At 37.7% G+C, this 20967-nt stretch overlaps 1 protein-coding gene across 1 annotated transcript in view; it reads right to left on the reverse strand.

Moving 5' to 3' along the window:
* Window positions 1-10095: 10095 nt before the first annotated feature.
* The window catches only part of LOC120772687, a 55163-nt gene continuing 44291 nt past the window's right edge, over window positions 10096-20967 (reverse strand). The window contains exons 2-3 of the mRNA XM_040101463.1: window positions 10689-12256; window positions 10096-10130 (exon numbers count right to left, since the gene is read on the reverse strand). Coding sequence (XP_039957397.1) covers window positions 10096-10130; window positions 10689-11178 — 525 coding nt within the window. The 5' untranslated portion in view covers window positions 11179-12256. The remainder of the gene's footprint in view (window positions 10131-10688; window positions 12257-20967) is intronic.

Consider the following 20967-nt stretch of genomic DNA (forward strand, 5'->3'; position numbering starts at 1 on the left):
TCTTCAATCAATTTGAAAAACATATCTAAATAAGTCGTGTGACAATTTCAAGCAGGAAAACAGAGTTTTAAAAAGTCTTTCAAATACGCTTATATCTGCAAAACTATAATCAGATCATTTTCAAATATTCCAACAATTCTTATCTTATCTTATTCTTATCATTGGATACATAAGGGTTAGGTTTGGTTAAAAGATCGATCCGAAAAGCGATCTTACTTCAACAGCTTAAAACTCCAGTCCCTTGTGGTACCTAAGAAGCTCCTATATAATAGATAAAAGACCCTTACAAATCGACAAAGCACGTTGATATTATCATAAATTTGTTGATACGGTTAATATCAGTCTAGGTTTTGTTCTTCTGGTTCGCCGAAGATTGGATTACTGGGATGTTTCAGCCTCAGATTTGAAAAAGATGGTGGAGAAAGCATCTAGCTTCCTTGCTAAGCCTTTCATCGATATACAAGGTGCGTTCCAAAGTAAACAGGACTTTTAAAAAAATAAACAGAAAAAATGTTGTTTTCGGCAAAGTCAATTTTTTTTATTCAAAATAGTCTTCTTCGGCTTCAATACAGCTTTTTGCACGGTCTAAAAGCATGTCGAATGAGTGTTTTAGCTTGTTGGCCGGTATGGCCGCCAGTAAGCCGGTGCAAGCCTTTGGAGGCCTGTACGTATGCATAACGATTTCCTTTCATGGGCAAATGCATTTTTTCGAAAAAGAAGAAGTCGCTCGCTGCCACATCAGGTGAATATGGGAAGTGGTGAATGGTTAAAATGTGATTTTTGGTCAAATAATCGTCCTTCGAATGTTGGATTCTGAGCATTTTTTGGTCGTCAGTCAATTTGTGCGGAACAAACCGTGCGCACACCTTTCGTAAGCCCAAATGTTCGGTCAAAATGCGATAAATCGATGTTTTGGAGATGTTCAATTCCATTTCCATTTCAATGATGATTTCGATGGAATTTCCGGTGATCGCGGATTTTGATTGACCCACATGTTGATCCTCATCTATGTCCTCACGACCACTTTGAAAACATTGAAACCACTCGTGCACTCTGCTACGGGATAGGAAATCATTGCCATAAACTTGTTTCATCAATCGAAACGTTTCGGTAAAAGTTTTACCAATTTTAAAACGAAACGTTATGTTGAATCTTTGTTCGCAGCTCATTATCGCACCGATAACACAAACATACTGACACTTAAAACGCAATAACTTCACTGCCAATTAATGAAATGTCATGAAATTCTCACTGGACGATCGATAAAGATAGCAGATTCTAACGTAAGAGTCGAAATATAGATGGCGCTACCAAGGGGCGCTAGATTCAAAAAGTTACTTTGGAATACTCTTTGTACATACAAAACAAAAAATCGATTTTTTGAAACTCACAAGTGATAAATAGAAAAATAAGTTCTTATCTTATTTCACTGTTTTTTCTGCAAAAAAATATTTTTCTTATGGAGAATTGAAGTACAATATTCTGGACTTGGCAATATTTACTGCCCTCTCACAATTAATTTACTATCGAAGGCATAGCAAATGTTGCCGATTGTGTATGCGGATTTTAATCTTAGTACATGCAGGTGCATGTATGAAGGCACATAATACTCCGGCGCATATTTTCCTATAACAATATTAAATTAGAACAAAGCAACGCAGATGTTAAATTCATTAAATTTGTGGTTATGTTTCTCGATTTCTGTGCAAATATATTTTGCATTTGACTATGAAAACTTTTCCATTATCTTTTCTGTTTAGAGCTTGCAGTCTTTGTGTGTGATATAAACGTTTGCTAGAAGGAACATAGTTTAACGGTACTTCTAATCTACACTTAAATTTTAGTTTAAAATATATTCAGTTAATTGGATGCCCGAAAACTTTCATTAGCAGCAGGTCTCTGGCTGAGGCAGCCGGCATACAATCAGCTTACATATGTACCTTCACAACTATAAGAGATCAGTTACAACAATTGTATTACTTGCTGAACATGGACACAAATATATATACACATTCGAAAAAGAAGCCGCTCTTCCGCATGTTTCTAGATTCTATATGAGACTTTCCATTCAGCAGCTGTGACGGTGTAGTTGAGCTTAATTAAATTTGCAACTCTTGCCAAGCGCTTATGCAAGCGCCACAAACTGGGGCAGTGTTACACATATATGTATGTGTCTTAGTGCCAAAATCTGAGTATGTACGTACGTACGTGCTATTGAAAACTCTTGCGAAATAAAAAAAAATAAACGTTTGCCTTTAACCGGAATTTCAAGATGTTGCTATCGCGTAGCTTGCGGCATTTTGTGTGCTCTTTTTGGAATGGCGAAGTTTCGAGTTTGCTTTGAACTGACAGTGGCATTCATATGCGCTGTCGGTGTAGAAAGGATTGGCTTTGTTTGAGCTGAACCTTGTACTCGTATTTGTGTTTGCGTCTATATTGTAGGATATGTGTATACTTTTGAAAATTAGAGCAAGAAGGCGCGTCTCTATAGAATATGAGTTTTGGCAAATACTTTGCGATATATGAATAGCATCAATTCCAAGCAAAATAATTTTTGAAAAAGGGTGAGCTACTCTGGAAATAGCTGCGTTTTGGTACTCGTTTAGTAGAAAAGCTTTCGAAATGCTTGTGGCTTTCAAATAATACTTGAAAGCGTTCACTATTCCACTTGTTCATAAAAAGTATACCACAATTTGACTCATGCAGAGGACACAACAAAATAGCCAATAATTTATGAGACCTACTGATGTTTCAGTTTTAACCACTTTTAGGTAATTATCGCATTTAGAAAAATCGTAAATTCCACTGCTTGTGCTCAAAAGTTCATAGAAGTAAACCTTTGGGTGGAATAAGGCATGCGATCCGGAAAGTATATCCGTATACGTATATATTCTAAGTGGGTTACTCGCCTTGTGATGGCGCAATGTAATGTCGCCTTTCATTTCAAATTTGTGTTAAAAGCCTTATTTGCTAGTGTAAAAAGGTTTTATTTGAAATGTTGTATATACTAAACTGACCAACAAGATAACTAACTACAGGATATTTCACAAAAATTTTTGCAAATGAATGCCGACATTTTTCGAAATCGTATAAAGGTCTCGCCTAGATCACCCGGACACATTTCAGGCGCTAGTTTAATGATGAGCATATACTCTACCAGTCTTTAGTTTACCTTATACTTAATCGTTTATGATGAGAAATCCCCCCCAAATTGATACTCCTGTAGAACCTCTAGTCTAGTGACTGGAATTATAAAAGGAAATCTTCTCCAACCTGCCGAATGGCAGTGAAAGCATAACATAAGGAGATGGTGAACCTGATCCCCCAATCAATTGCGATGGAGCTGACGTTCCATTGTCTGACGACGAGTAAGTTCGACTAGCAATTAATAGTCTAAAAAACAACAATGCGGCGGGAAACTAATTGATCGGGAAGGATCTCTCCGAGTCATTCGATACCAAACGAGGTTTCAGACAAGGCGACTTCCTATCGTGCGACTTCTTCAATCTGCTTCTGGAGAAAATAACTCGAGCTGCAAAACTTAATCGAGCGGTACAATCTTTTATAAGAGTGTACAGCTCTGGCGTACGCCGATGATATTGATATCATTGGCCTCGACGTCCGCGCCGTTAGTTCTGCCTTCTCTAGACTGGATAAGGAAACAAAGCAAATGAGTCTAGTAGTGAACGAACCAAGACGACATATCGTCATGAAGCAAACAGTCGTGGGACTCGCGATTGTGAGAACCAAATCGCAATTGTTCACAGTCATAACTTCGAAGTCGTAGATAATTTCGTCTATCTTGGAATCAGTATAAACACACATCAACAATGTCAGCACCGTTATTCTACGCAGAATAACACTTGCCAACAGGTGCTACTTCGGACTGAGTAGGCAACTGAGAAGTAAAGTCATCTTTTGATGTACAAAGACCAAACTCTAAGTAGTCTGTAATAAGTTACTCATTATTCCCGTCCTGCTATATGGTGCAGAGGCATATATTATGACAACATCTGATGAGTCGATATTACAAGTTTTTGAGAGTTTTTGCGCAATGGCAACGACGAATATCGCAGTCGATGGAACGATGAGCTGTACAAGTTATACGACGACATTGACATACAAGGTGCGTTCAAAACTAAACGGGACTTTTCGAATCCAGCGACCCCTGGTGGCGCCATCTATATGTCGACTGACGCATTAGAATCTGCTATCTTTATGGATTGTCCAGTGAGAATTTCATGACATTTCATTGATTGGAAGTGAAGTTATTGCGTTTTAAGTGTCAGTCAGATTTGTGTTATCGGTGCGAAAATGAGCTGCGAACAAAGAGCCAACATTAAATTTTGTTTTAGAATTGGTAGCAGAGTGCAGAAGTGTTTTCAACGTTTTCAAAGTGTTCATCAACATGTGGGCCAATCAAAATCCGTGATCACCGGAATATCCATCGAAAATGTGAGTGAATTCAAGAAAGAAAATACTATTTTGAATAAAATAATTTGATTTTGCTGAAAAATCCATTTATTCCATTTTTTTTAAGTCCTCTTTACTTTGGAACGCTCCTTGTAGTTCAGCGAATCAAGTGACAGTGGCTACGTGAGAGTAAGATCACTTCGTTGGAAAGACTTTTGGAGAAGGAGCTGGCTACACTTGAAATCTCTATTGGCGGCAAAGACCAAAAAGGAAGGAGACTGCCGCGTTGTTGTACAGTCGGCTATAACCGCTTAAGTGGTATCTACGCCAATGATGTATCTATCTTTTCTGATGGATTTCATCATACTATGATTTTTTGTTTACAAAAATTATCTACCCTGGTCTACAAAAAAGTTTTCGTAAGAATATGTGGTGCATAGGGTGTAAGGTGTAATATCTGAAATTTTAAAAAAAATTTTGCAGGTAAGTGTTCTACGGAGACAAGCACAGATGTACATATTGACACAATCATTTCAGGAAAACGTTTAAACTAATGCGAAATAATTAAGTCGAATGTTTAGTAGTTCAACGTAGAACTTCCTGCACTTCGGCAAATGCTTGTGAGTAATCTAAAAAACGAAAACAACGACAATAAAAGTAAAGCGGCTACAATAAAAAGACACGCACACACACACAATTTTCTTTTCGCAAGAATTTAAGTATTTTTCCACGCGTTGCCACACAGATAACTTTTTAATTGTACCCTGCTTGTTGTAGTTGTTTTTATATTTACTTTCTTGGGTCTTCGAGCACACGAATAAGTTCGTGCGGTGCTTGCACATATTCGTGTCAAGTTAAAAGTTAAACAACAGCCAGCCACCGCACGTAGTCCAACACACTTATTCCTGCAGGGCGTGATGCGCGGAGGAAAACAGGAATGAGAACGCAAACTACTTTTAAGAAAATAGAGAAAAGAAAGGAAAAAGCCGAGAGCCGACATAATGTGCGTAATGCATAAAAAATAATGCCGCACAGATGCAGCGCTTACGTGCCGCAGGAAGTGAGTAAGTTGCGTATGCGCACAGGAGCTGGCGCATTCCGAAGCGCAACAAACTACCGTAACAAATATGTACATACGTACAGCTTTTAATGTAGTTGTGGTTGGTACAAATTCAAGCTTCGGAAAATTGTTGCCGTTGAAAGTGAATGTACAACAAAACGAAATGTGAAAATAGACTGCTGCAAAATGTGGCGGTATTAAGCTCATTTCCGCAATGTAATTTACCTGTGAGGTAAAAAGTATTTACTTTGCAACATGGCGCACGCCTTTCGCTCGGTTTAAGTTAACGAGTATACATAAATACGGAGGGGGGTTCTGCAAGAGCAAATATTTAAGCAAACATTGCACAGTGCCACCAAGTTGGGCATAGCGTAGTACTTTCATAGCATGAGATTGCACGCAACATTTTTTTAAGTGTGAATCATTGTCGAGAACTCTTCATCTGCTCCAGCTTTAGGCTTCTTCACCATTGCAGCGTCCATCCAGCGGAGGTGAAATGCCATAAAGGTAGCAGTAGAATTTTGATCCGGAGCTCAGTTTCCTACAGAGTGGTAGCTATTCACTCTGGTACCGATATTGACCTTGAGTTCACTGACTCAAGAGGCGTAAAGGCTTGTCTGGCTGGACTCCTTATCTCTAGCATCGAGTTACTTAACGTTTGCAGGAAACTGTAAGACTGATGTGGTTGCTAGGGCAGATAATTCAGTTTCAAAACCTGTTGAATTGGAACGATTGGGAGATTCGTTGGCTTCTTGTGGTTTGGTACAGGACTGTTGCGCCTCGGACTCAGCTAGCATTGGTTAACTAGCAACAGCAGTGCTGTCGCAAGGTCCTGCTAGCCCACGGTAATCCGTATGAGGCCTCGAGAACTCTTCGTTCTCAGCAAGTTCCACCTTTCAGTGATAGACGTTAAAGAAGTTTTTCGTTTAACTTCATAAAGGACTGCGCACTCTAAGTGTGAGCCCCTCCACCTTTTTAAGGTCAGCCACCTAACCTAATTTAACTTAACTGCTCAACACAACTTAGCAGATCGTAGCAGGTGATACCCTAGTATATAGCACCGCAGAGCACAGCACAGCATAACATGGCACAGCAGCAAAGCTCAGGCTTAGTATCCTTTTGCTAGTAACAATTAGCAGCCGCCTGTGTACGCCCCGCAGGTTCAAACCACCTTCAATTCAAAAACATACTTGCAACGAAGTCTTTAGTTACTGTCTAAAATTTGTTGCTGTGTGCGTTGCGGTGGCGCGTTGAGTTAATGTAGCACGTTTAATTGTTGCCATTTGCAGCTCGCGCTTGCTGCGGTGCTTTGGTCGCGGCTTAGCTCCATGAAACTGCGAGTGAGACATATTTGGAGTGCAACTGCACCTGGTGAAATGTTACTCAGATTACCAAGGAAGAACATTTAATCATTTTAAATTCTTAATAAAAGTTTTAGCGTAAGCGAGTACCATTGGTAAGCAACGTAGCCCTTATTGCAATTTCGGAACTTTTAGTAGTACACTCTTATCTATGCTAGTCAAGTAATTTTTTATTAAAATGATTCCTCTTTAAATGTCATTGAATTTGTCTGAATTGATTATCATTTGTCATATAAAATCTCCGACCTGTTCCAGTTAAGTAGCCTCGTCTGTCGGGGAAGTCCGTTGAGCGGGAATTCGAAGGAGAATGTCTAAACTTCGTAACGTTTAAACAAAAGTGTGCTAAAGTCTACTGCAGGGTCCCCGAAAGCCTTAACGAATTTCTTTCGGGTAATTTCTTTCTATTACCATTATTCGCTGTGGGTTTAGCCTCTTTGCCGACCTCTGCAATTTATTTCCCGCTACAGGCGGTACAAACTTAAAATTATGCAGAAGCCTCCTGGAGCCGCTAACCTCGTCATTTGTAGGCGGTCGCAGCTGTATCCTTCTGAACAGATAGGCAATAGGACAGTTTTCCGCATACCTTGCTATAGCTTGGTTATGGACCCTAAAAATATGTCATTCTTTGGCATATCCACTCATCAGCTTCTGTTTACAGAAACTATCCCTCCTTGCTTTGTTACCATACTTAGTCTACGTGGAGGTAAGCTTAGCTTCAACTCCAGAGTTATTGCCAGCCTTTTCTGGTAGATCAAGATTAGCTTTTGTCTTCTTGCCGGCTGCTTTCGAGCTCGTTGAAACACTGCCATCTTTACGGAACACCTAGCTCCTTCCGACTTTTTTCCAGAAGAACCGGACTCCTTCAATTTTATATTTTTGTTGTTCTGGTTCATAATCTGGACCCCAGCCAGGTTTGTTCTCGGCACGGGCCGCATCACACCCAGCTTTCTTTTATTTGTTGTGCTATTGAACTGGCCATCGTGATACTGAGGACTCCATTACCAGTTGACACCCTCTGGAGAGTTCAGCAGAGAATTTCTACCAGTTGAAGGGTGAGAAGCTTTTTCTGCGGCGGAATTATGCCAAAAATTTAAATTGAATATGACCCTTCCCAAAAAATTTTAGTTTGCTATTTGCATCTCGGCATCCATGCCTTGCCATCACTGCATTTGAAGTGTCAAAGTGTGTATAATTCTATTATAATTTTTTATATAGAAAACTGGGTCGGCGATGCTGCCGTACAGTTTATTTATTCTAACAGCCGTTCTTTTCGGATGAAATAGACCGCCAAAGAACTCTTGAAATTATGGCAACAATTTCAAAAGTAATATTAAAGCCTGACACGTGGCAATATCGATATAGGAATATCATACTGAGGGATGGATCTGCTAACTGATGTGATCCCGTAAACTAAATGAGATTTATCGAATGTATAATATTAACACTTTTTATGATTGGCAACGGAAAAATTATATAATAACTAGTCAAGGCTAGGAGTAATGTAATTTATTTGGTGATTATAAAGCAACCCTTTCACTTCTTTTCGAAATTTGCCATTTCTTTTTTTATCCATAATACCATTTTTAACTTAGAAATACTCCTTTAGAAACTGCTACTAAGAAAGTAGTGCTATATTTAAGAGCAATTGAGCTGCTTTTGCGAACATAGTCATTGCTATCATTAGCAAGATCGATTTTTGGAGCTCATATAACCAAAATTATAACCAATACCCAAATATATACCCAATATTCAAAATTATAACCAATTATGTAAGTTATGAGGTGAAAACCAGTAAAAGTATACCGTATTTAAAATTTTCCATTTTTTTCTCTAAAATTTAATATCTTATCTAGTATATTTTATGAATAATTTTCAAGTGTATGCGCCACACAGCAGCTTCAAAGCGGGATTTGAACTTTCGAGTGGTTTTTGGTGTTTTCCACGCGCATTGTGGTTGCGCGTGTAACTCTGTGCCTGTGTGTGTGTGCATAGCGTGGTATTTGTGTAAATGCGTTTTAGAAGTAAGCAGCCGCGACTTGCAGCTACTTGGTATGCCGAGCGGATGTGCGGCGAAGCGAACCGGCGGCGTGGCAACCAGCTTACGCAACCTATTTCGACGACTAGGATTTAAGCATTTACGAGTGTAAACAAAGGAAAATGCAAAAGCAGAGCTAGAGGAGAATAAAAATGCGAAAAATATTTGACGAAGTGTGTGTGTGATTGTAGGGATACGAAGCAGTGGCAACGCTGAAGGTTGCGCAAAGACGAAAGTCAGTAGAGATAAAGTAAGGCAGGAAGTAAAAGGAAAAACGTGGAAGCTGACGCTTAAATGGAGCGGATTTAAGCGGTATATGTAAATATATATACATATATATTTATTCTTTGTTGTTGTTTTTACGGTACACATAGTATGTAGTATATTTGTTATATGCTGAGTGCTCACACTAGTCTAAATATGTGATATAGTGGCATTGTAGTGAATTATTTACAGGTGCGCACACATTTCAACATACTTTTTAGCACTTTTGTTTAAGCGTTTTTCGCTTTTCTTGCTTTATTTTGCGGTTTCATAAATGAAGACACTTACGAGCGTATTGAAAAGCGTGTTTTATGCGACTTTAGCAACTGACTGATTTCATTTCGCACTCTTTTCAGACGCAAAGTAAACATAGCAAAGGGTGTGTATGTGTTAAATAAAAGCGAAAAATTGCAAAAAGTAAAGTTTACTTTAAAAAGAGAGAACAGTGCTACAACTAATGTGCTGAATTTGCATGGAAATTGCAGCAATTGCGCGCGTACGCACAGAAATCCGCATATATAGTGGCAATTTCGTGAGTGAATACAAATGCGTTGCATATCTCAAGGCGCTGACTGAGAATTGCACGTTTACTTTTTCTTCTTCGTTTTTTCTGCTCACTTTTATTTATTTTTCCTTATTTTACTCTTTATTTACTTTCATTTATTGTTTTATTTTTTTTTTTTTTATTTTTTTTAATTTTTTCCCCTTCTTGTTATTTTCTAATTATAACTTGATATACCCCAGGTTTGCCACGAAGTTTATAGTCCTCAATATTTAGATATTAATCTGAGATTTTACACAAGTGTTTTCTCAAAAAGAGGGTACTCCATTGTGATCATTGTGAACTGACGATATCGGACTATTATTGCATAGCTGCCATACAAACTGAACGATCGTAATCAAATATTTTTATGATAAGATGGTTATGGATAATAAAATTGCTTGAGTTATCTGCCTGAAAATTAATATGGATTATTGCCTAACACAGATATGCAACCTGCGAAAAAATTGTTCAGATTGAACTTATATAACATATAGCTGCCATACAAACTGACCGATAAAATGCAAGTTCTTATATGGAAAGCTTCTTCTTATGACGAGATATCTTTATGAAATTCGGCACGTATAATTCTCTGAGCAAGTGAAGTAATAACCTGAAAAATTGTTTAGATCGAACTACTATAGCATATAGCTGTCATACAAACTGAACAATCGGAATCAAGGGCTTGTATGGAAAACTTTTTCATTTGAGGAGATATCTCCAAGAAATGTGCCATGGTCTATTCTCCAATATAACGGTATATTATGCGAAGAAATTATTCAGATCGGTTGACTAAAGCATATAGCTGCCATACAAATTGACTGTTCCAATGCAAGTTCTTGAACGAACACTGCTGTGTATGAGATGTCTAAAATAACTGCTGTTTTTTCTTGTTGTTTTTTTAATTATAATTCTTTTATCTTCTTCCTTTCACTTCCTTATTTTTATTTTTATTTTTAATTAAATTCTTTTAACATACGCGCGCCATCAGCGGCACAAGTATTCGGCACTTACCTCGATTTGAAATTGCTGCACTTGCGCCATGCCACAGCAGACCGGCATGCAGGATACAAGCGAGGCTAATTACAATTAAAATGGGGCAATTCATTCTGAATTGTGCAGCGTAGGAGCGACGTAGCATTGCTGTAGCTGATAGCGAGTTTTGCGACTGCGACACCGACTGCGTTTGCGATTGGCGTGTGGCTGTTGACGTTACTGTTGGCGCAGCGGCTGCCTGCAGTGTGGTGGCGCTGGCCAATTGTGGCACAGCTAACGGTGACGCGTCAACAAACAATGCGCTGGCGTTACGTTGCTGCTGTGGCGCAGCGTTTGCAAAGATGTTGGTGGCTTGAGTCGATGTCTGTTTCGTAACGATGGTAGCGGTAGCGGTGATGGCGGTGGCAGTGTTGGTGGGTAGTGTAGCAGTGCTTTTGTTAATTGTATGCGCCGCGTTGGCGGCATAAGCTTGCGCGCCGTAACGTATGCTATGCGAAATTATGCGCATTGTTACGAAAATGGGCACACTTGAGCGCGCGTGGCTATAAGCAAGTGCTGTGATTGTTGTTGGTTTCTGTTAATTATTTTTTGTTTGTGTTTTATTAAGGTACGACTCCTTTGTTTTAGCAGTTTTTTTTATGCCAGTTTCTTTTATGTATGTGAAAAAGCACTTTTTTAACGTCAATTTTATACTTGTTTTAAACTCGCATTGTGTTGTCACTTCCGCGCTGGCACAGCCGCCTTTGCATGCGAAGCAAAAACCAAGCAGCTTAAGCTAAGTGGCTTTGTTATTTAATTTTACGCTTTTATAAATTATTGTTTCTGTACTCTCTAAGCGCTTGCTGTGCTTTTGTTGCGTATTTTTATAAGCGGCGCTTCCTCGAATTTCCTGCCTTTTCTTATTCACTTTATAATTTTCTTTCTTTCCGCCACTCAGTTTGCCTTAAATGCGCTTATTGTTGCGCCTCCTCACTGCTTGAGCACATTTACGGTACTTGGCAGTCACAAGTCGTTGCATATGCACAGGCGCCGCAGCCAGTTTTTCCTATACGCCACTGTCACACACACATAGACACACTTGTATGCACTTATTTGTGCGGTTGTGTATTTGTTAATTTGTCACCGCTATTAATCAATTACTCGTTGCAGTTTGCTTTTTTAAATTATTTTTCCGCAATTTTTTTTTCGTTAAACACAAATAAATAAATAAATGCATAAATTTCGCATTAAGTATGCGCTGAAAGTTGCAGTTTTCAACAAATGTGTCGCGCTATAATTTATTGCACGATTTTTGGCGTTGCCACCTGCATATGCTGGCAAATATTTACTCTGTCAACACGAAATATTTGCTATTTATGCAAATTAATTTTTAACACGTTCACGCCACAAAATGACACATATCCGCGCGCCGGTACACACACAAGCGCACTAATGCCCCAAACAGTGCGGCAGGTGAGCCCGCATTCGTGCTGTTGTCATTCGTTGCCGCCGAACACTCGGGAGAATCGCTGACAAGCTTTGATTTATTGCAATTGTTTACTGACACACTGGCGCGCGCGCTGCTTAACGAGGATTGATGCTGCCGCCTGCAAATTAAATTCGAAAAATAAAAAATTAATATTAATATTTTGCACAAGCGCTACACATATGTTTGTGTATGTGTGTGTGTGTGAAAATATGTTATTTAAATATTTATACGCAATAGTTGCGTCTAAAAAATAGTTTTGATATTATTTCGTTTGGCGAGGCGCGTAAATATCATGCAAATTGCTTATTTTGATTATTTACTACTTGTTTATGCGGCCAAATTAAAGTAATAAATTAAAGATACAACAAATCTAGTTTTAATGCAAAGTGAAACTTTAGCGCTCAGGTGCAAAATAGTTAATTTTTATGCTTGCATTTTTCACACGAAGCTTTGATTTCGCTGTGATATGAAACACTATAATATAAAACAATACAAAGGCGTTTTTAAAAATTTAAAATCAATTTATTAAAAAAATGTTACTTCTTTTTATCATGCTATTCGGTTTTGCGATTTTTTTGTGAAATAAATAACACAAAAGAATGTCTAGATAATTATTAATATTTTTCTTGTTAATCATTCGAATGTAAAAACATAAATTTTATTTATATAATTTAAATTTTTGAGCCTTTGCTCAACCATAAGAGCCCACCTGAACACAAATCTGCTCTTAGACGTATTTTAGAAGAATATTAATAGATAAATAAAGCTTAATTTTTCAATTGATGGCAATCCCATTGGAAAATTTTTAATATCAAATATTATTAAAAATTTATTGGCAGGTTAGCTTCAACGCCTTGCACTTGGTATCCATTATTTATATTTTATAATATTTTGCTTAGTTCGAAAATTTTTTGCAACTCTAGTGCATGCAGTTGTAAGAGGCTGCAAACTTTTTTAAATTTCTAAATTTGACATTCATTGCAATTTTCTCCTTCTCCTTCTTTACTGGCGTGTACAGCGCTTTTTGGCGCCAATTTGCGATACCTAATGCAGTCAGGGCCTTCTCCACCTGATCTCTCCAGCGGAGAGGTCTTTTTTACTCCTGCTTCCACCGGCAGGTGCTGTATCGAAAACATTAAAAGTTGAAATATTCTCTTCCATATAGAAACAGGACATAGCCATCCCAGCCGCTGTCTCTACAATCGATGAATTATATCAATGTCGCCGTGTATTTTGTACAGCTCATCTTAAGGGACCATAATCTTCTACAACCTTTCCCTCGAACACTTCTAAGGCTGACTCATCAGATGATGATCATATAGTAGAACGTGAATAACAACGTGAATAACGAGTGTCTTAGAGAGTTTGGTCTTTGTTGGACCAGAGAGTAATATACTATTTAGTACCACCTGTTGACAAAAGCCCTCGTTTTCAACCAAATCCATACGTCTCGCTCCCTCATCCAGTCTTTAAAAAAGAAGAAAAAACGGCGCGGTTGTTGAAGCCATGTGCACTCTAATATCAGATTGTACCTTCTCTAATTAGCTCTGCAGTTCGTATTATTTTCTCTAGCAATAAATTGAAGAACTCACACGTTAAACACCATCTTACACCGGCATATTAGCTTTGCGGGGATACCAAGTTCAGACAGAGCGGCATAGATGCCTTTTCATACTGCAGAAGGCGGATTTAAAATCGACGAAGGTCATATTTTCCAAATTTTGGCACACGGTGAAAATGTGGTCGATTTTGGATATTCCAAATCTAAAGTCACACTAATAAGATCCAATCAGTTTATTGACGGTGGGCATCAGACTTTCACACATTACTCTCGATAAGACTTTATACGTGATATTAGGGAGACTTATTATACGGAAGCTGGCGCAGATTTTTGGATTTGCAAGAGCACTCTTAAGTTCATTGGGCATGTTAACCACATCTCGCAAAAAAGGTGATGATGCTAGGTATGCTAAGTACACAGTGGGGTTATGAACCACAAATGTAAGCAAGAAAGCTAAGTAAATGAGGATAACGTCTGGAAATATCTAAAGCGAACACAGTTTGGTCTCTGTACTAGTGTAAACTTTAACTGCTATCACACAGGTGGCTTGCTATATAATAGGTATCTGTAAGACAACTGAAAAGACCTGTTCCAAGGACGAGAATGCCAGCCCATTACAGTTACTGTGTAGATTAAAGTGGGTTATATAAAATATCACAACCCTAATCATTGAACATTGGTCAACCAATATCATTGTATTCCTTTAAAATAGTTTAGTGTTTACTATTTTGTTCCCATATACATTTGGAGTATATGCTATCCAATTGTATAAGCTTCCTCAACTCTAACAACATTTCTTTCTCGACAAACCTAAAACATTGCATTTTTTGATATTTTGTTTTTATTACATATTATTATTACTATAGTGACGCTAAAGTGCACAAATTTAATTTTGCAACCAGAAATGAGACCACGAAGTGCAATTACCAAATATTCAATTACCAAACTTTCGAAACTACTTTCCATTTTATGGATGTAATATGTGAGAGCACACACACTCGTTCCGCTGGAAGCTGCATGACCACAGAGGCAATGGAGAAATATGCGAATACGCTGCATATATATAAAAAAGTGAGAGGAGAACGTCATAGTATGTATATATTTCAACAGTTTGCTGCAAGCAAAACCAAAAAAAAAATTATTTGAAAAACCGACTTGAAGTATGAAAATGTTGTTGGCACAAAGCCTACAAACAAAAACTGAAATCATTTCATTATCACATGCCGTAAAATTACAGTAACAACAACAATTTACGAAAACAACATGACCAAATCTGGGTTAGGTGGCCTTACCAGAGCATTATATGCAGTTAAACAAGTTGAGCGCGTACATTTTAACTCCGGCAGACGGACCGCCGAAGGGCAGGCGACGCGCGACATTCAATGGCGAAAAAATGAAGTTATAAATTTAGATTAACCGCAAAGTTGCGACAGCAGACAAGGCAATACACACAAACACATGCATTGTGAACAAACAAAGCCACTACACATGTAAGCATACTCACACACACACATACATATACAGATATATGCAGATAAAGCAAACTTGGCAGCCATCGTTGGGCAGTCAACAAGCCAGCAAGCCATTAAAAGTCGCTACAAAAGTCGCCCGATGCTAATAATTATCGTTTGCATTATGAGCACATACACAAAAAACATACATACACACACACAGACGAGAAGATGCAAGCACTCAGGCAACGGCCATGAGATACTAATAGCTCCTGTGTTAGTAATTTTGCGGATCAGCGCTAACGGTGGGGTGATTTTACTTTCGCTTTGCCCACAACAAACGCGCCACCATATCCTGAAGGTGCAATAAAATGTTGTTGTACAACACTACGTTTTTAATTTTTTGGTATGGTTTCAAAACAACGCACAGTGGCATCTTCGTGGCGAAAAATTAAATGGTTTATCAGAAAGATTTTGCCTTTCACAGCGTTCTTGATAACCTGGAGCTCCGCGACAAAATCTTACCACTGACAAAAGTTCCTCCGCACATATACCTTTGAGTGATATGTGAGTAGAGCGGAGTCGCCGGAAAGAAACACAGTGAACTCTTTCACTGATGGATCGTAGTTAAATGGGTAAATTGAGGGAGTAATCTTCTGTCGGGAGCTTTTAACTTAACTTTAGATTTGCATCAGCCTACCGAAAGGTCTCTATAAATACTTGCTCTTAGCAAAATGCATCTCATCGGAATGAGTTCTATTGGCACACATGCGGTGAGGATAAATACTTTGGAGGATGTAATTTATCCTACTAGCATGGATCCCTGAGCATAGAGTCTTCAATGGAAATTAGCCAGCCGACCTGCTGAAGATAGAAGCTGTGGCAACCAGGCGGATAGGATCGGAATCGTTTTTCACTGTGGGAAAACACTACTGGTGACAAGTGAGTGCGTTTCGACAAGCGAGGCTGTTTCTGTCAGAGTTCTTTATAAAACGATTCAAGTAAGTAAACGCTACTAAGATAGAAACATTTAGATTATCACTCCTTCTACCAACCAAGTGATCAGGCTGGAATTGATTTAAGACGCCTCAATAAATTTGCAAATTGACGGTATACAGCGGCCATCTTAGTTCATACTTGGCACTGGTGGTGACACACGGCCTTATAATTGGGCTGACAGATCGAGAATACTGCCGGAAATGTGTAGAAAAGGTAAGCAATGGAGCATCTCTTGTGTACTTGCCCCCATTGGCAAAACTTTGCTGTAATCATCTGGGATCCTGACGGTATGATACACAGGAAGAGGTATCGATAGTGAGGCCACAGAGACTGCTAAAATTTGCGTCTAGCGCAGGCATCCTAAAGATTGGCTAGACCTCATGAACCTAGTAACTGAACTCCGTCTGGTATCACAAAGGACCAAAACTGGTCTATGCGTGACTCATTGGTCAACCAAACTAACCTAACCTAACCTGACGATCATTTTAATCCATTCTTAGGTAGTCTAGGCAGACACAACGGCAGGCGGGCCTAGCACTACAATGAATGATTCGTATTTCACTATTTACCTAAACGAACCTATACGGATCTAAGTAATTTTAAATTGACATTTTCTATAAAATTCAATGAAAATTTCATAAGTAGGGATGTTTTGAATTCCCAACCCGTCTAAAAATTACTGACTGATTTTTTTTTGAGAGAATTACTTTCATTATATTATTCCATATTTTTGTTTTTTTTTTTGAACAACATACATATATCTAGAAGTTCATTCTAATGTTATAAAGGAGGAACTTATTCAATAAAACTCATTTTGGTATTACCGTTATACTAGTTGTCACTGTCAGTGTTGATTAATTTACAGAAATCTTTGAACTGTGGATCCTTTTAATCTGGTGAGTTATAAAACGAGTTTTGATATGATTGATTCGATATTATGCTCAATGTATATTTTAACATTTTTTTAAATATATTTTATAAAAAGTTTTAAAAATATTTTTATTAAAAAATTTTAAAAATATTTTTATTAAAAATGTTAAAAATAGTTTTATTAAAAAATGTTAAAAATATTTTTATTACAAAATGTTAAAAAAATATTTTTATTACAAAATTTTAAAAATATTTTTATTAAAATTTTTAAAAATTTGTCTTTTTATATGTTGTATGTGTATTTTAAAAATTTTTACGAAACGTCCAAAAATTAAAGACTAAGAAGTGAAGAGTTGACAACATTTTACCACAAATTAAACATTTTTTCAATTCGCGCAGTTCTTAATTTATTTATTTTTAACGTAAAAGCCCATAAAATCACACCACTGTGCAGCCGCTATATAAATATGAATACGTGTGTAGCCATACGAGCTGAGTTGCTGGCTGCTTGGCCCGTTAGCACACAAATCCGCTGCAAAAGTAATTACTCAAAAAGTTACTTCCCAATGGAGTGCTTTATGGCCAAGATAGCAGCGAAATATCTAAGCGAGCATGCGCCAAAGCGTGTAAATCAGCGCGGGCTTAGATATGCACATTTGTCTCAATATGTATGCATTACACATGTAAATATTACCTAACAGGTAAGCGCCGGTCCTTGCACAGGATAACACAAGTGGAGAACAGGATAACAGCAGCTGAATTAGTCAGTGCAAATGGCGGCTCACTCCAGCCCGCTCAACGAGTGGCGCAATCAAAGAGAAGCATAAATATTTTAAAACTTATCTGCATGCCCCTTCCTACACATACCCAACATATGCACACGTGCCAGCAGTGAGTCCACTTAGCCAGCACCCAGCTACCGAGGCGCGCAAGCAGCCACTCTCTCACACACACTCGCACATACAAATGCATGGACGTGGTTACTTTTCGGTTATCAGTAAGGTTATCGCCTTTTATGTGCTTTTACGGATTTTTATGTTTACACTCGCCACCTTTGAGGCGCTCGGTCAATATCTTTTTAACGACTCTGCACCCACACACACAACACATGCAGGAGCTGGTGCGTTGGAACAATGTCCCTGCGTGTTTATTCGTATTTAAGCGCCGTGGCATGTTTTAGTACTTAGAGATATGAGCTCGCTTCGCTTGGCGAAACGGTTTCACCTTTTCCACACCAATTTGTTTCGCGTTGTTATTGTTTTTTTCGTTTTGTTGCTGTTTTTTTTGTTGTTGTGGTTTTTTGTTGCTTTCGCTTTTTTGTCGTTCTGCGATTTTTGATTATTTTTATGGCCCCTCAGCCGGTCATTTGATAATCTTCGCTCGCCGGCAAATGGCAGAATTATGTTTTTACTCGCTTATGCTTGGCAAAAAATTACCGTTACTGCGTTTTAAATGACATTTTATAATTTTAACACCGCTCAAATTTAAAATTCTTTCCTGAATGACCGTTAAGCGGTGCTTGGCTTGGGTGGGTGCTAACGCGTCAGGATTTAGATAAAAATTTAAATGTGTTGACGTGGGAACAATAAAGGGTCATATACATGATTATACGATTAGAAGTCGCGTTTTTTACGATATTGTTGGTGAACATATTTTTATGTTGGTGACGAGTGAAACAAATGCAATTTGGTTGACATGCAAGCCAAAGAGCTTAGCTTTATTAGGGTTTATAAGGGTTGAGCTTGGTCCTCTAGAAAATAATTCGCTTACAAGTGCTAACCAGTTTATCAGCTCAAATGGAGGTCTATAAGACGAAAATATCTAGCGTATGCATTACGGATTTAGAAGCTATATACTCAGGGACTTCTTATTTATTTTATACCTTGAACATGATATTTAAGTTTATAGCACAGAGTAAAATATAAACATAACGGTTCAGAATGTTGAGCTGTGCCAATTTAACCATATCGGTGTGCCCCTTTATAGTCTCTCAGTTTTAGAGATATCCAATAGATGAATAGTATACATACATCACGTATACCTGCCACACAAGGAGTGATTGATCAATATCTAGTCTCTGTATTGGCAACTTTTTGATGACGATTATTATCTGAGGTAACGGTACAATCTCGGAAGAAATTGTTCAGTTTCGAGTACTAAAGTATATATCTGTCTTACAAATTGATCAAAATCAAGTTAAAGATATTTTTATAACTTTTATATGCTTTAAGAAATTCACTTGTGAAGGTTTTTTTTACGAACTGCTGCGCTTGTACTGCTTGAGCCTGTACTCTAGTCAGCTTATCGTAAGCTCTTTTTGAAATGATCTGCTGCTAGAGATTACTCCACAAAAACATCAAAATATTGTCCGTATACTTCTCAAGTAAACTCAATCTAGAACGTTCATGAGATTACTGGAATCGTTCTTATTTATTCTTAAGTTAAAAGCAACTTTTCAAACTACTCTGGATTACTAAAATTACACCAAAGCAGAACAGATACTCTTTTTTGTTTTCTTCTCTTTATCCTTCTCTCTACAGCTCGTTGAAAACGAGTATCTTCCATCTCGTAGTAGAACAATCACCGCAAACGCTGACCGTGTGTTCAAACATTGAAACTGAATACCTTAAATTATTAAATTTTAGGTTTTACCCAATAAACAGAGCTTACAGGTAGTAGAACACACAAAAGCTCAGGGAAAAATCAGTAATGCTGTTGAAACAGCAGCAATATCTTCTAAAGAGGTTTTGATTTCTGAATATGTTAAAGTGACCCTTCTTTGAGAGGTGTACATTATCTATAAATAATATTTTACAGAGTCGATTCTGTGAGAGAACTATAGTACATACATGTTTATGGTATTCCAGTCGCATGGTATGTTGAGTTCTTAATAGTTGCCATATATTTTTAATTCCAAAGAAAATATTTCGAACCAAAATATGTTCTGTCTTTTAAAAGGTCCATTAATCAGGTTTATTTTGCAATCAAAGAGAGATATCCACCTTCCTTCCCTTCACGTTCAGGAGCCATAATAATACCAGTAAAGTACGAACCACTTAGTTTTATGCAGAAATCGCTTTTAGCAGCGAAAGGCATTAGCATCAACATCAATCACATCTCTTTATACATAAGTAATTAACACATAATTAACAATAATAACAGACGGGATGACATCCAGACACTCATTACAAAGTGAAGGCGCTAATTGGCAGCGCTGTAAGCATAAAATTATTAATATTTATTTTTAATGAAACCCAATTCTTTCGTTTGAACCTCAATGCAGCAAGGCAGCATTTTAATGCTTCCTTTCATTTTTACATAGCATCAACTGTTTGTCAAAATGTTAAAGTGACAGCTGAGAGGATGCTCTCAGAGACAATTAATCTGTTTGTCTGACATAAGCTGGAAACGAACCGAGGCAATAAAAGTGGATAAATGAAAAAAATGCTTAATTCATTAAAAATGTGTAATAAAAGAACAATGTTTAATTAATTTTATTCAATTTTTTTTTGAGAACATATGTAAGTATATTAAAAGTAGAAGTGTTATTTGTAAAACTAGGATTATTTTTCACCACATTTAGGACTAACTTCAGTTTAGTTAAAACTTCAATGAAGACAGTCGGATATCGAGCAACTGCAATTATGCGAAGTCTTACGAAAATTGCACTATTTTTTAACGAAATGGTTGCGATTTTTTTTTTTGTTATTTGGCCCGATAATATAGCATGTAGATGTAGTGTATGTGACACTTTTGACAGTTAGTCACACCTTGTGAATCCCAACAAATGTTAATCAACCCTTTTCTGGCAGCCGGGACAGGCTTCACCTTTTTCGGAGAATGTTTGCTGTGTAAAAAATCGATTGCTTCGATTTCTCATGATTTCTGGAGTATACCAGTGAATCAGTGTTAAGTCACTGTTATCACATATGCGTATCGACAGTTTTT

Source organism: Bactrocera tryoni, chromosome 1 (genome assembly GCF_016617805.1).
Source record: "Bactrocera tryoni isolate S06 chromosome 1, CSIRO_BtryS06_freeze2, whole genome shotgun sequence".
In the NCBI taxonomy this organism is placed as follows: Eukaryota; Metazoa; Arthropoda; class Insecta; order Diptera; family Tephritidae; genus Bactrocera; species Bactrocera tryoni.